This window comes from Paramormyrops kingsleyae, chromosome 5 (genome assembly GCF_048594095.1).
Source record: "Paramormyrops kingsleyae isolate MSU_618 chromosome 5, PKINGS_0.4, whole genome shotgun sequence".
Classification (NCBI taxonomy): domain Eukaryota; kingdom Metazoa; phylum Chordata; class Actinopteri; order Osteoglossiformes; family Mormyridae; genus Paramormyrops; species Paramormyrops kingsleyae.
In genome coordinates, this window is record NC_132801.1 from 38,727,409 (window position 1) to 38,742,758 (window position 15,350).

A 15,350-nucleotide genomic window follows, 5' to 3' on the forward strand; every position below is an offset into this window, starting at 1 on the left:
AAATTTTCAACTGATATTGTTTGATTTGTGTCCCCGGCAGAGTTCAATCACGGCTGTCGCTAGGAAGCACCTCCACTCCACTCCCAAAAGTTTCTTCGGACTCTTATCATGGGGCTACACGGACTCCCAGACACAGCCCTGTCCGCAGCTGGAACATCACAACCACACCCAACAGCTCAAGCTCTTTAAATATGACAAGGACACTCATGCACAGCTTGTCACCGTCTGATGGGCCCAGTCCTAACGGCACGCATGACGATCCTCCTTTAGTCAATCACAGCCCCATCCCCAAATGGATCAGACCTGATTCCTGCCCAAGGACGGCCTTCGAACCCAAGAACCTGCTCAGTATGTTTGATGAAACATCACTGGAGGGGCAAACCTGAAGTAGCAGGTCACTGCTGCACATCTGCCCTCATTAAAAAAACAATGGAAAGTGAACTGGCTGATATTGGATTTTACAAATGTATGAAACTCTTATTTGATCATTTTTTCCATTAATTGTTTTAACAAGTTCATTATTATTTTTGAAACCTCTTCAGATGAGTGTGTTTTGATCTTGATTTAAAATAAGGTTTACAAAGTAAACATGGAAAGATATTAAGCCCGGGCATAAGGGGCAATACTTAATTGTCAGATTTTTCCCAGTTTGACAGCATTGTGGTTGGCTACGTTTTGTAAAAATGCTTGAACTGCTAAGGAGAAATGCAGAAAGGGAAAATTATTAGCTGTAAATTGCTTTTTCTATTCATGCAGTGTATGTCTTTACAGAGAAGTAAATCAATTTAAGAATTGGAAAAGTTTACACACATTTTATTTAAGGTTCTTGGATACTTTTAATGAAGTCTGGAAAGTCAAAGTTGACCTTTGCTAGTGGAAAGTATGCAATCTAAGTAAGTTTTCCTTTTGAAATGGTCCCGAAAAAGTTCTGCATTCACCTAACAGTAGTCTATGGTGAAGCTGCATTTTTTTTCATAATAATTGGTACTTTCTCATAACTCTGCATCTGAGCATGAGTGCAAGAGGACTTAGTGGCGTAAGCCAATGGCCTTATTTTGTTTAAATTGTTTTCCTGGATGTTCGCAGGCAGCAATTGAGACTGGGAAAAACTGGGGAAAGAATTTGGCACGTTTGTCGCTGTTTGCCCTCCACGGCGGTGGGTGGCACTACAGCGCTAGACTGCGTATCTAAGGTGCAAAATTACTCCGCGAATAAGTAAAGCTTAGGCGTTTTGCAGCAAGTCGTTGTTCATAATAGTCTTTGGTGGTTCTTGCCGTGGTTTTTGTGTTTCTCCTAAGATAAAATATATAATGACGAATACTATCTTATGCACATTGATTTACTAGTCTAAATGTGATTAATTTCTGTTTACAATACTGCTGCCAGGATTCCCCAGCGTTTATTTTCTTTCGCCACATAATTATCCGGATTTTCTAGTTGTTACTGAAACTCAAAAAAAATATATATATATATATATCACTTCCACCTGAAGACGGCGAGTTTTAAGGAAACTGTAGGAAAAGGTAGGTTGGCTCGATTTGGTCGTGGACGTTATTCACAGCAGAAGCTTTGTGGCGAATAGCATTAGGTTTATAATTAACTCGATTACTCAGATCTTAAAACCTAAGCGCAATGTCCAGGCTAACTGAGGGCAACCTAAACTTTTGTATAAAACTTGACTTCAAACTGCAAGGATTGTAATAATCTGTCAAATGTGTTATGTTGTATAGATCTGTGTCGTAAGTGGATGTGGAATGATATTTCTCCAAAATGACATTTCATTCCGCATTTCCCATATTTTGCACAATAACGATGTTTAATGGGATATCCACCCCAAGCAATACACATACCGTAGATGTTTTGCATACCGAATGCCAGTATGTTTATCTCCATTTTTTTACTCGCGCTGTCCCATTAACTATGAAGTGCTTATAATTCATCGTTGGCTCACCATGGCCTCGCACGTCCGTTTTTGGTGATTTCACGTTCTCTTCATGATGTATGTTTTTCCACTGCTGTTCATAGACATTCAGTTAGACGTCTCTGAATTCAGTGCGTGTGCGCGCGCGCGCGCGCGCGCCAGCTTCTACATAACCCTGCACTGAGTAAGCAGAAGATGAACTGACACAGTATTACTGAGTAATATCAGTGATACTGACTTTTACATGTAAATATGAATGAATGTTACATTTATCTATATTAACTTATACTACACTTTTCAAGACATCCAAAGCCTTTTATATGGGAGGTATTTCTGCAAAAAATAAAATGAAAATGATAAAAAGAAAATACAATCTCCACTTTGCCATTTAGTTTCCAAAGTCTGTGCTCAAAAATCCTGCAATAATTAAAATGAAATAGGAGCATTTGCATTTAAATTTTCCACTCGTGTATGAGTCAGATGTGAAAAATTAAAAAATAAAATTAAAAACCCTTTTGTCTTTTGATTTTCCAATTTGACCTATCATTTTCTACTTTGCCTTTTCATTTTCAAGTTCACTACATGCGAATATATGTTAATCGGGGCGGTGGGCGGAGCTACGGATCACTGCTGATGTTAGGTACTTATCTGCAGCTTCCGATTCGTTTAGCTTCTTTTTCGTAGCGTTTTTTTTCACGGCTAAAGTTACTTCCAGCTTCCTTATAGGGGAGTGTTCGCAGCTGCACATGCTGCACAGTTTTAGTTAAGACATTTTGAAAATACGAAATAAAATGTTATGTCGTGCAATATAATGGCAGGTATGCCATTGTAAGGAAACACTGAAATTAGGCCAGACTGTCATGTTTTCAGCTAGGTAGCTATCTGGCCTAGGCTAATTTCAGTGTCATTAGAGTGGCATGCCTGCTGTGTACTATGCATTTCATATTTGCCTTACCCAAGATGAATAAGACCTCTGCATTCCATTTGGAAATATGGCTTCTTATTCAAATGAGTGTGAACAATTGATCAAAGTGTCATGCGACCAGTTTACCGTTACAAATGAAAAATCACATTATGGCCAGGTAATTCCACCATTTTCAATACAGGGAGACTAATATACATTCTCAAACCTTTTATTCATACATTTTGTATTTCCAAAATGTCTTGTAAAAACTGTATCATGCGCAAACATTCCCTTCTAGCGATGCTGCGAATAAGAAGCTAACTTAAGGCCTAATAATTCACTAGTTTGAAATAGGGGATGATTAGGAGGCCAGATTTGAAAGGGCTACAGTGGGCAGGCATTTACCCAGAACATCAGAGTACCATCCATTCTCTTTCTAAAGATGCCAGAGGATCTTCTATGACCTCAGAGAGTCAGGACATTGGTTTTAGGTTTCATCCAAACGCTGTAGTAATGCTGTATTTTACGGCATAGTGTCCCCATCACTGCATTGGCATCCACGCAGACCACAGGACAGGACAACTATACCTCTTCCTGGCTTTTCTAATTGGTCTCCCATCCAAGTACAAGCCAGGCCCAAGCCTGGGTAGTTTCAGATCAGGATGATATGGCTGTTGATATTTTGCTTTCAGTTAGAGTTCGACCGATATGATTTTTTCAGTGGCTGATACTGATGCCAATTTTGTTGGGGGTGGGGGAGAGCGATTTTTTAAAGTAGAAAAACAACAAATGAGTAACACAACTGCTTAACTTTAAATATTTAACATTAATATACAAAAACAATAATAATTTAATATATAATATCATTAATAATATTAATTATTAATCTCACTTTAAACAAGATCATGCAGCTTTTTAAAAGTAATGAAAAATAAAACAACCACATTCGGTGCTGTCGCTTTAGCGTTTCATGATTCAATATCTGCAGCCACGCGCAGCCATCACTATATCGACCATGTTGTCTGATTAATCAGTCGATGCCGATTGCCATAAAATGCTTACTTTTTTCCTGGCTGATTAATCGGTAAACGATTGCTGTTAGTGATGGTATTAGTTAAAGAGATGGTCTTTAAGTCTCTCAGTCCTGTATATTTAGTCCAATGATATTTTTCTTTTCAAGGAGTTGGAGTTTTGCAGGATGTCTAAAATAGAGCGCCTGAACGCCCGTGTGGCGAAGCTCCTGACGGTGGCCGTGCATGAGGTGCTGGAGGTGGTGAAAGAGACCGTGTCGGAGTACCAGGAGAAGACCGCTCGGACGCAGAGAGAGAACGAGAGCCTCAAGCGGAGGCTGCAGGAGCTCCAGGATAAGCTCAAGAGAGTCAGTGTGGGTAGGTTTGAGACATGAACAGCAGCCAATTGTGATGCAGGCCTTTTGTGTTGATGTTCAAACAGTTTTCTTTGTATCTCTTTTCTTGAGAAGCTGAACAAGTGACTATGTCACCTGTGTCTGGAGGAGGGACTCTTGGTGGGCTGGAGTCAAACGCCACTCTGAGGCAGGATGTGGACCCCCTGCAGCTGGAAAAGCTAGAGCTCATTGAACATCACCCCAGGAGCCTGATCTATGGGAAGATCAGTGGTCCAGAACACGAGAGTGCTCAATCAATAACAGAATCTGTCACAGTTCCCCAAATTGTTGAAGATGCTCTGTTGACATCTGATCTTCAGTATGTGAAGAGCGATGATGATCATGATGACACTGAGCATTGTGACACTGAGCATGTGTCATTTGTGACTCCTCCAGACACTTCAACCATACAACAAAACTTTGTTTCCAATACAACTAAATCAGAGCCGCCAGCTGATTGTGCTACAGTTCTTCAAACAGTCATCCAGCCAACAAACTCATTTTATGATGCTACAGACTCAGAAAGCATCATAGCGCAAGAGGAAGACCCTCAGCAAGTTAGTTTGAGTTCTTATGGACTAGTGTGTATTCACACAAATCTTGGTACTTTAAACAAAAGCAGTTTTGGTATAGATATTGAAAAGCACAGACCGTATTACAAGCATGAGGAAAAGTATCATTGCATTTTGTGTGGGAAGGCCTTCAGTAAAGTGGGAAGTCTTAGAATACATCAGCGATGTCACACAGGGGAGAAACCTTATTGCTGCATACAGTGTGGAAGGCGTTTCAGTCATGCAGGCGACTTTAAGAAGCACAAGCGAGTGCATACTGGAGAGAAACCATACTGTTGTGCTGTGTGTGGGAAGGGCTTCAGTCAGTCAGGGTACCTGAAAATACATCAGAGGTACCACACAGGGGAGAGACCATACTGCTGCAGTCAGTGCGGGAAAAGCTTCAGCCAGTCAAGTCACCTTAAAAAACATCAAAAAATTCACTTTAGTCAGTTATCTTAGGGTTTGGTTTAGTTGTAGAAGAAGCCATACTGTAATTAGGGATGGACCGATCCATATTTTTTCAGTTCCGATCCAATTCCGATACACAACTGCTGATACTGATACAAATTCCAATACAAGAGCTTATTTTACATTTATATTTTAATGTAATGTGTGTATATATATATATATATAAACCTATAAATATGTATGCTTTATTTTTGAAAATTTGTAAATTCAAACGAAAAAAATGTATGCCAAAAAATCTTTCATTAGGCTAATAGAGATATACATAATGTACTTTTCCACCTCGTTTGTGCATCTTGCTTTAAGCATTTTTGAGGCATTTGCAGTTCAGTTTGAATATCTTCCAAGAGTGTATACGCAAGTGCCGAATGCTTAAGCCTTATGTTCAATTGTCGGTCCTGGGGACCCAATTGAGGTTTTAAAACATGGGCATTTTTTGGCCACATTTTCAGCTTCAGTTTACATTCTATGACAATTTGTATTTTGGGGTAAAGTCAAGTATGAACACATGTCATGATGAACACAAATTTTTTTTTAATGCCCTGCATGCGTAAAACAGTCTAAGCTAGTGACTCCCAAGTCATCCATTGCTTTTTTCATATTACTTGCGCCTCGTTTAGTGGGATTTTCCACTAAACACTACTTTCATCTCTCAATCCTTTGGTTTTACATAGCTTGCAAATCGCTGTGCTACTAGTTGTTAAAAGCATAAAATACTTCTGGATCGTCACTTTTTGATCTGATGTTCTTATGCTTCTCGTACGCATGACGTCACAGCAGGCGGAAGTCACCACGCTCACACCCACTGAGTACACAGTTGCCAGGTCCATGGTTTTCCCGCCCAATTAAGCTATTTTGAAAATACAGTTGCGGGTAAATATTTGGAGGTCACAGGTTGTGGGCTTTGGGTCTGTTTTCATAATGTTCCACGGCAGCGGACTGTAAGGGAAAAAAGAAATTAATTATGAATGCAAAGGGCTCCTAATCCCGAGTAATACTGAATCGCTAGACGCCAAAAGTCAGAGACGCACATGGAATCAAGGTTGCCAACTGTCATGCATCTGGCGTGACACCCAGGCTTTCAAAAAACATCTAAAATGAGAAGGGGCTGTTGAGCGACTGATTGTGCAAATCGATTTAACAAGAAATAGGAGCTATCTTTCTACAGACTGCAGAAAACTAAATAAGTAAGTATCAGTTGTGGATCGGTCACATATGGCTGATACTCGATCTGTTTAATATGTCTGGATCGATGCCGATACTGATCTGAATATCGGATCGGTGCATCTCTAATTGTAATGGTAAGGCTGAACAAAAAAAGACAAGAACATTACTTAAACAGCTTTTTTTTGTCTGTTTTTGGGTGTTTTCACATGTAGTCCTTTTCAAATGAGCCAAACTCAGCCCTCTTAAAGTGGACCAAGAGAATATAAAGTTCACATTGTGACTTTATTTTGAAGAGGACTCAGTTCTTTGGATTATAGATAGCATCACTGTGCAATAGCATGTGATCTGCCTATGGCAAGTCTAGAGCGCTTTGTGTTCAAAGCTAACAGTTTGATTTATTTTAAAGGGGTGTAAGTTCATTTGGAGTGTTCACACATGCACAAAAATGCAGACTAATTGTTCTGAGTTTGTTTTAATGGCTAAAATGCGACCAAGTGTGAAAGCACTCAAAGTACTATATATAATTTTATTGAAAAGTGTCATTTGGGTTTCAGTGTGTTTCACTCCCTATTAAGTTTAAATGCTTCTTTTCCCAGTTTACTCTAAAATGTCTGCTGAGTGAATCTTTTTGGACAATCAACATTGTCAGAAGAATAAACTTTGCCTATAAGACAAAATCCCTTTGCCTAAAGACTATAATCCATATCATCTATATTACAGTAGTATTTTTCATATATGCACACTCATTTAATGTAATTCACATATAGTGCCTTCTTTAGTGTCCCAGCAAGCCCCAGGAAGTTGATGTATTAATCAAAAAACATACTACTGACATAGATTTAAAATTGATTTAAAAACAGCCTTTATATGTGAGGCCAAAATTGCCAGTATATGAAAAACCTGTCTTGTTAAGTGTTATCTTTATATATGCCAATGAGCCAAACATTTTGACCAGTCTCACGTGAAGCAAATAATGTTGACTATATCATAAAAATGGTGCAAGTCAAGATCTGGGATATATTACAAGCCAACATTAAGCCAACATTTGGGACTTGGAGTAGACATGTTGAATGCAGAAGAAATTGGGAGGGGTAAAGACCATAGCGACTATGATGAGGGCAAAATCGTTATGCCCAGATGACTAATTCTGACAGGGTACCCATGTGTCCTGGAAATCCTGGACTTTTAAAATGCATTTCCAGTAATGGAAAATGTCCACTTGTCCTGGAAAATAAATGAGTTATCTTGAATTTTTACAGGCATGATAAAATTATACCCTAGTCATATTTTGAAGGAGGGTTTTTATAAAAGTTGACCGCTGTATATTGTTTTTCAGTAGGCTACTGCCAAATTACCTGCTGTACTTCATCCAACAAGCAGCAATTATAATACTTGAAAAATAATACCAGAAATTACTGGAATATGGCGATCCCTGTTTTCAAGAGACAATTTCAAGAAAAAACCCTACCCTTTATTCTTACAAATACGGGGTAATATGTAATACCATATTCATCTTGAAAAACTGAGGGTCAGAGAGGCTGTTTTGTAGGTGAGTATGCAGCAGCTGTATGGTGTCGGGTGGTAACTTTACCTGCTGCAGCTGGTACTCAAGTGATACAAATTTGCACAGGAATTAAAAGCAAGTCATTTAACACTGTAATATCTATGCTTCAATTAACAGGTTGAAAACATTTATCACAGGTAGTTTCACTTTCACTGCCTGACTAAATGATGCTATTACACTTTATTGCAATCTATATATCAAATTTGTAATTGTATTAGATGCTTAAGTTAATCGCATGCTTGACCGTAAGGGTACATCCATGCTGCACGTGACACAGTTTTCACTGATATCTCAGATGATGAAAACAAGGGAGTTAAGGATATTGGTATAACTGGAACTGCAAAGGTAGCTCATGATAAAATTATTGTTCCAATTGGCTACCATAGTGGGAAACAGTTGAAGAGCTTCTGTCTATGGAGGGTGTTTTATGACAATATTAAATGACTATGTATAAATATGCCATCCATCCATTTTCTGTAGCTGTTTATCCTATTCAGGGTTGAGGGTAGTCTGGAGCTTATCCCAGAGACTACAGACAAGCCATGGACCAACCCAGGATGGGGTGCCAACTGCAGGGCACACTCTCACACCATTCACTTACGCAGGCACACCTATGGGCAGTTTGGTAGCTCCAATTAACCACAGCATGTTTTTGGACTGTGGGGGGAAACTGGAGCCAGAGGAAACTCCGCACACATAGAACCATGGTGAAGGCTTGAACTCTGGTCCCAGAGGTGTAAGACAACAGTTTGAACCCTATATGTGGGTAATGCATTTGAAGATTTACCGCACATAGCTGAAATAATTCACAGTTCTATACCGTGCATATCAAAGTAAAGTAAAAATTACCATAGTTAAAAAAAAATTCATATGTTGTCATGTATGAAAATACCCAAAATGGACACTGTAAGAGGACTGCTTGATTACTATATTGGAATTATTTAAACAGTTTTTGTACAGGAATGATTCTGTCCCAAGCAGGACATTGTATAGTGATCGTTTCCACTGTTTTTTTTCACAGTTTTTAGAATTATGCTTTTAATACAGATATTCCTCACTTAACGACCTGCCTGTTTACTGAACAACCAGACTTATACAACGAGCTCTCCGACCAGTCGGTACTGTACGCTGTACGAGAACACTGGCTGTGGATAAGACAGTGTGGTGTTTCTATTCTATTCTGTTTGTTTTGCTCTGTAAATTATTTGGGTCAGCGAAGGAAGGTTGTATATTGTTTGCAGTAATTGACGTTTATATTGATATGCCATATCTGTTTACACTGAACTTGTGATGTCCCCATCCTGTTCCCTCCTCTGTCTTGTAGCCTGTTAGACCTAGTGTTGTGTCCCTGTTTCACACAACCACTGTGTCATTTTAACCCAGGTCACTGAGCAATGCTGGTAATTAGTCAATCCCATTCAAGTCCTCCAATAACAGACTCACTGGGGATTGGAGGAATAATCATCATCAAATAAATAAAAGAATATTTTCCCTATACCTTTTCCTACAGTTTTAAATTAATGCATTTTTCTGTGTTAATGTTGATTGTAAAGGTTGCAACTCTATAATGTTTGCCAGGTAAGGCGTGTGTTTAGCATTTATCCATGAGTGCAACAATGTAAATTGTTGGCTTCCCTGTCTGTGCTGCTGCTAGTATTAAATTATAGTGCGAGTAAGAGAGTAACCTAACTAAGGTAACCAGGGATTTTAACTAGGGTATCAACTGAAGTTTTATTGCTTGTGAGGTAACCCTAATGAAACTATACAGATAAGGTGCGATTATCAACCTTTAATCGGAGGACAAATTCAAAAATGCAGACTGCAGTGATTTGACCTTGTCTGCAGAATGAACACCAATCAATTGCCAAACAAGCTCCTCTGGCGAGAGCAACCTGTGCTACAACTGCAGTGTTCAATGAAAAGACCCAAAGAAAACGTGGCTAAAACAGGTTGAGGAAGACCTAAGGAACCAGAGACTATATATTGATGAGGTTAGAAATCTCGCCACTAATCGCCAAGAGTGGAAGTGTACGTGAACGGCACACAGAATCTTCCGGCACCTACAGCACTGCATTGGTTGAGAGGATGACCTGTTCCCTAATTGCCAGCTAAGTACTAAAAACGAAGATCCACAAACATCTATAAATATATTAAATATTGTAAGTGTAATCAGAACCATTTTTAGGCCTAGGCAAACTAGGCAGAGGCCTAGGGTGCCACCAGCTCCAAGTGGCACCAGAGAGAAGTGGTTTTTAAATTTATCTATTTGGTGCAACAGAAGAGTTCAATTTTCCATTTGGACCGAGTTACGTTCAGTGTCCCCATTCCATTTTGCAGAATACTGTCACGCTCTGCCTGTCTCGTCAACCTGATCCTCTCATCCCCTCCCCTGGCCGTGGTCTGACTAACCATGCCCGGTGCCTGTTAGCCCTCCGTCTTGTTCTAATCACCTCCAGCTGTCTCCTGTTGTCTGTGTATACAAGTGCTCTTGGATCCTTTGTTCCTTTAGTTCTGTCATTGTTGCTTGTCCACACTTCAGAACCATTGTTCCCGTTTCAGTAAAGTCCACTAGCGGGGATAACTGTGCAAAGAAGCTGCATCTGGGTTGTGCTTCTCCTTTCCAGCATGACAACTAAACAAACATCAATCTGAGAACCTTATAATCTCAGAGAGACTGACGGCAGCAGTGGATGGAGCATGAGGCTGTATGTGTGGTTGTTAATGTGTAGTGGTAGCTAAGCAATCAATTAATCAAAGCTATATGGAGCAAAAAAATAGGAAACGCAGCACAAAGAACAAAGAATAAAAATACAATATAGAGGTCATATTTGAATGTTGTCTTCCGGGTTTTCATCATCATCATCATCATCATCATTTTAGTGAGCTAATTTAGTACTAATAATTAGTTGTCCTGCAAAGGTCTGACATGAAAAACTCAATGGTGCTTCATGCTAATGAAGCCTAGCTTCAGGAAGCTAGGCGGAGGAGGCCTCACCGGTGTTGGGCACAGACACAGTCTGCTGTTTACTCCTCTGTTTTCGGTGGTTGGAGCTCACGGAGCATCAAGGGGTGTTTGCCCTACCAACTCCTTGGTTCTGCCTGGTCCTGCTGGCCTCACGAAGCTTGGGGGGGGGGGGGGGGTATTGTGTCCTGGGATTAACACCCCCCCAGAGGACCTCCCTAGTTCAGCCCTGTTCCCTCCTGCCCCATTTCAGTTTGTGCCTTGTATCCCTGTCCCACCTTTGTTCTTCCCTGGCCCATGCCTCACATTTCCCTTGTAATTGTCTGTACCCTGCTCTGTTGTCCCTGCACCTGTCTGTCCTGTCTTTGTCTGTTCTGTCTTGCTGTTTGTGCGATCCCTAGTGTTGCCCATGTCTGGTCTTGTGCCCTGTTTGCTTGTGCCTTGTCAGTCTGTCCCTGTCTCTGTGGTTCTCTCCTTGTTGGTCCAGTCCTGAGGGGTGTGTGTGAGTGTGTGTGTGTGCGTGCCAACAACATCCTGTGGTTAGTTTCATGCTCCTGTCTAATGTGTTTAATGCTCCTGTCTAATCCCTGCTCGGTCCTGTTTGGTTGGTGTCTGTCATGTCCTGTCTTGCTTGCTGGCCCTATTTGTTGTTGGGTCTCTCTTGGTCCCCTCCTGCCTATCCTGTGTGTCTGGAGTGCACTTGTTGGGGGGGGGGGGGGGGGGGTAGTACTGTCACACCCTGCATCCCCGCCCCCTTCGTTCTCTCCCTAGCGTGGCTCCAAACAGCCACACCTGTTACTAATTTGCCTTGCCTCATCTCAGCCCTCATGTGACTCACTCCAGCTGCTTCTTGTCTGCTCCCTCATCATTTGCATATTAGAGTGCCTCCCAATCCTGTGCTCCCAGTCCATTACCATCACCCCAGTGTGTGCTCCTGTATTTGTATCCGTTAGCTCTGCCTTCATTTGACCCCATGTAGTCTGCCTTTTGTTGGCTCTGTTTGGTTCTCAATAGACCCATCTTGGTTTGCCCTAATGCATGCTCCTGCCTCTGTCTTTGCCAGCACTGTGACACTTCTTGGTTGGTGAGTGAACCCTAATATCATCAATATATACAAAACATACAGTGGGTATAGAAAAGAACCACTCTCCAAAATATTCACATCTCATTCCTTTGCGGCCAAAAATGAAGACACAATCAATAATTTCAGCTGTATTTACTCAATGCAACATAGGACAGGCAAGTGAAAGATATAATAGCAAAACTTCAGGAAAAAAAAACAGAATTAGTGATGGTTAAAGGTCAACCCCCTGTGTCAGTACTTTGTGGAACCACAGAATTTACCCACCCTTTACAGAATTGTTCAAGCTTGGTCAAACTGGATGGTGACTGTTGTTAGACCACAATCTTCAAGTCATTCCAACGATTTTCAATAGGGTTTAAGTCTGTGCTTTAACTTGTCATGTTGAAAGGTGAACCTTCTTCCCATTGACAACATTCTGGTAGGGGGCAGTAGGTTTTCCTCAAGAATTTAATGGTATTTTGCCCCATCCATTTTTCATTCTATCTTGACAAGAGCCCCAGTCGCTGTTGCAGAGAAACACCCCCACTACAGGATGCTACCACCTCCTTGTTTACTGTAGGTATGGTTCTTTGGATGGTAAGCTGTATTGGCTTTCCACCAGATCTACCTCAATAGTAGTGCATGGGGCTAAGTATTTGTACATTTGTCATAATTTGGCACAATTTTCAGCTGCTTTAGTCTTGTTAGTCAAAATAGATTATTTAGATTCCCACTGTAATATTTTATACCCAAAACTATATATGTTGGTGGTCATCGTGTTAGTCACCACATGCAAAACTGTTAACCAAGCATTCAGAATGATTTGAAAATATATTTCATAAACTGATGTGATATGGCATTGTTGTGTTTTTGGTACTCACAGTACATGATTTTGTTGTTCTTGTATTGCCATTTTGGTACTTGTTATACAGTACTGTGATGTTCTATGTTTGCTATTGTACTGTGTCTTGAGATCTGAAGTTACATGTGCATGCAAGTGTTTTGCCAGTGGAATTTTATACTGTAATGTAGAGCCTTGCAATCTTGGAACTCATGTCTTTGCTATGAATAATGGTCAGCCCCACGACTGAATCACAGCTGCAATATATTGGAGTATGACAATATATTATATGTTATTGCTTAAATATTCCTAAACCTTCTCTGTTCTACACTTACGAAGTAAATGAATTACAAGGAAAAGTAATTAAACGTTTACGTTGTAACTGATCATGTGTATTTCACTAGCTCGCTTAAGAGAGGATGTTGCTGCTATGCTTAATTTCACAACTCCTCCTCCTCAATGTCAATGTTCATGTTCTCATAAATCACCCCTTCCCAGATGCCCTCTTCCGTGAACTCCTTCACATCTCCATTACTCTTAATCTTCCTGATTGTAGCAACAAATGGGATCAAACAGTCTTCCTGCTTTTTGACTACTGATTTAACTGTTATCTTCTTATTAGGTGGGATTGTGACTTCTGTTTCATCCCCCATGGTGATGGTTTTCTGTTTTGTGGAGCTGGTGCCGTATGATCCTGAATATGAGACTGAGACTTCTACATTTGCAACTATAAGTATACCAGACACTTTGCCGTTCAAGCCCCAAGCATGTTCCCAAGTGGTTGTCTCAGTGTCACTTTTCATCCAAGACATATTAAACCTGTGCTTCTGTGGCTGACTACTTCTGTTGATGTAAGTTTCTTTCTTCTCCATGCTTTGTTTGTAAACCACCTCAGGGGCTTTCTTGAAGTACAAAGATTTGATCTGAAACTGAGGACTGATGATGTCTCCAATGGTTGGGGAGAATTCACAAGACACATCCGGCCCATCCTTGGCAGCTTCGATGATTTGTTTATCATTGAGGTTCAGGTATTTGCCATTTTCAGCTCTAAACAAAACCACCTCACCTTTCGTGAAAACATCAAATTCATAAGATGCATCACAGGCTTTCTTAACCGTCTTAGTAAATTTTATTTTTCCTTTGGGAGTCTGGCAAAGGTATACTCCTCTAAAATCTTTCATACAAACTTTATAAACTTTATCATCATTGACCTTTTCTAAGAGGAACTTGCACCGAGGGTCTTTTGTGTTCTTCCTGCACTCAATGTGATATTTTTTCTTCTTATTGTCAACTGGGGTCAGGTATTTGCCACTGACTTTGAGAGCCACTCCCTCTTCTGCCCCAATGAAGGCATAAAGTGGACCGAAACCAGCAACAATTGCCTGGAAGAAAAATAAAGTAATCTATAAAGGACCTAATATATAGGTGCTTAAACTAGTAACAGCTGGTGATCAGGAGATAAAATTGCAAATCGTGTTTATTTGATATTCTGTAAAATAAATTGGAAGACAATGGGAAGGTTATTAGCTGACAACAGCTTGCACCATACACTATATGAAAACGTATGAAAATATGAAATGGGGTGTGTAACTAGCAGAATGTACCACATAGAATTTAATAAAGTAATGGGCCTCATTTGCCAACCTTTCATACAGTCTTTCTCTGTTCCTTTGGAGAATTTCTCTAAATAATCTTGAGGTTCTCTGAACTGCTTGTGCATTTCTCAAAACAGTTTGTACACTGCAGCACAATAACCAGCAAAATTAAATAATTCATTCAAAACCTTTCATTTATGTTTCAAAATGTGATTTTTCGTCAGCCATTGAGTCAAATATGAAATCTCTGAATCATTTCCTAAAGACATACCAGTCCAAATGTTTAGTAATGTTGTCAACATGAAAATATACTGTGGAAATATTTTGAGAATTAAAATTGTTCAATTTACTCAATTTACTTCACTATCCTTTCTCTATAGCTAGCTAAATTTGCTTGTGCTCCAAACCACAGCTATTTATGTTCTAGAAACCATTATAAGGTTCTACCACATTGGTGTTTTCTGCAAGACAGGAATACTGCAACATTTGTAAGGTGGAATTTTTTTCATCCAGACAATAGAAATTACAGTGCTACACATAAAACCAAATGTCATGCCCTGATCGTCCGCTCCTCTCGTGTGCCACGCCCCCTCATTAACCGCATGTGGATTCCCCGTGTTTACCAGCTGTTCCTGATCGTTGTCAATTAGTCCATTGTATTTAGTCCGCGTTTCCGTTTGTTTCCACAGTCCGGTCATTGTAATGTTACGTGTGTTTTGCAGTGTGTCGTCCCGGAAATAAAGCCCTTTTGTTTATATTCGCAGCATCTGTCACCTGCTTCCCCGTGGATCGTGACACCAAACACAAGTATGGAAGCTTTGAAAAACAATTAAGTTATATGGAACAGTAAACATGTACACAGTACTTTAGGTAGTTATTTTGGAAAGAATGAGGCAAATTCTACATCAT

At 40.1% G+C, this 15,350-nt stretch overlaps 1 protein-coding gene across 3 annotated transcripts in view; it reads left to right on the forward strand.

Annotated features, from left to right (window-relative positions):
• The window catches only part of pkmyt1 (protein kinase, membrane associated tyrosine/threonine 1), a 29,362-nt gene extending 14,868 nt beyond the window's left edge, over positions 1-14,494 (forward strand). Inside the window, exons 8-13 of one of the 3 annotated variants that reach the window (XM_023791065.2) lie at positions 41-1,523; positions 4,006-4,213; positions 4,306-6,436; positions 13,469-13,579; positions 13,742-13,874; positions 14,148-14,494. In XM_023791065.2, the coding sequence (XP_023646833.1) occupies positions 41-386 (346 nt within the window). In that variant the 3' untranslated portion in view covers positions 387-1,523; positions 4,006-4,213; positions 4,306-6,436; ... (1 more) ...; positions 13,742-13,874; positions 14,148-14,494. Of the gene's footprint in view, positions 1-40; positions 1,524-4,005; positions 4,214-4,305; positions 6,437-13,468; positions 13,875-14,147 lie in introns of all 3 variants that reach the window. The other 2 variants (XM_023791064.2, XM_023791066.2) reach the window with 2 other exon arrangements.
• Positions 14,495-15,350: the final 856 nt, after the last annotated feature.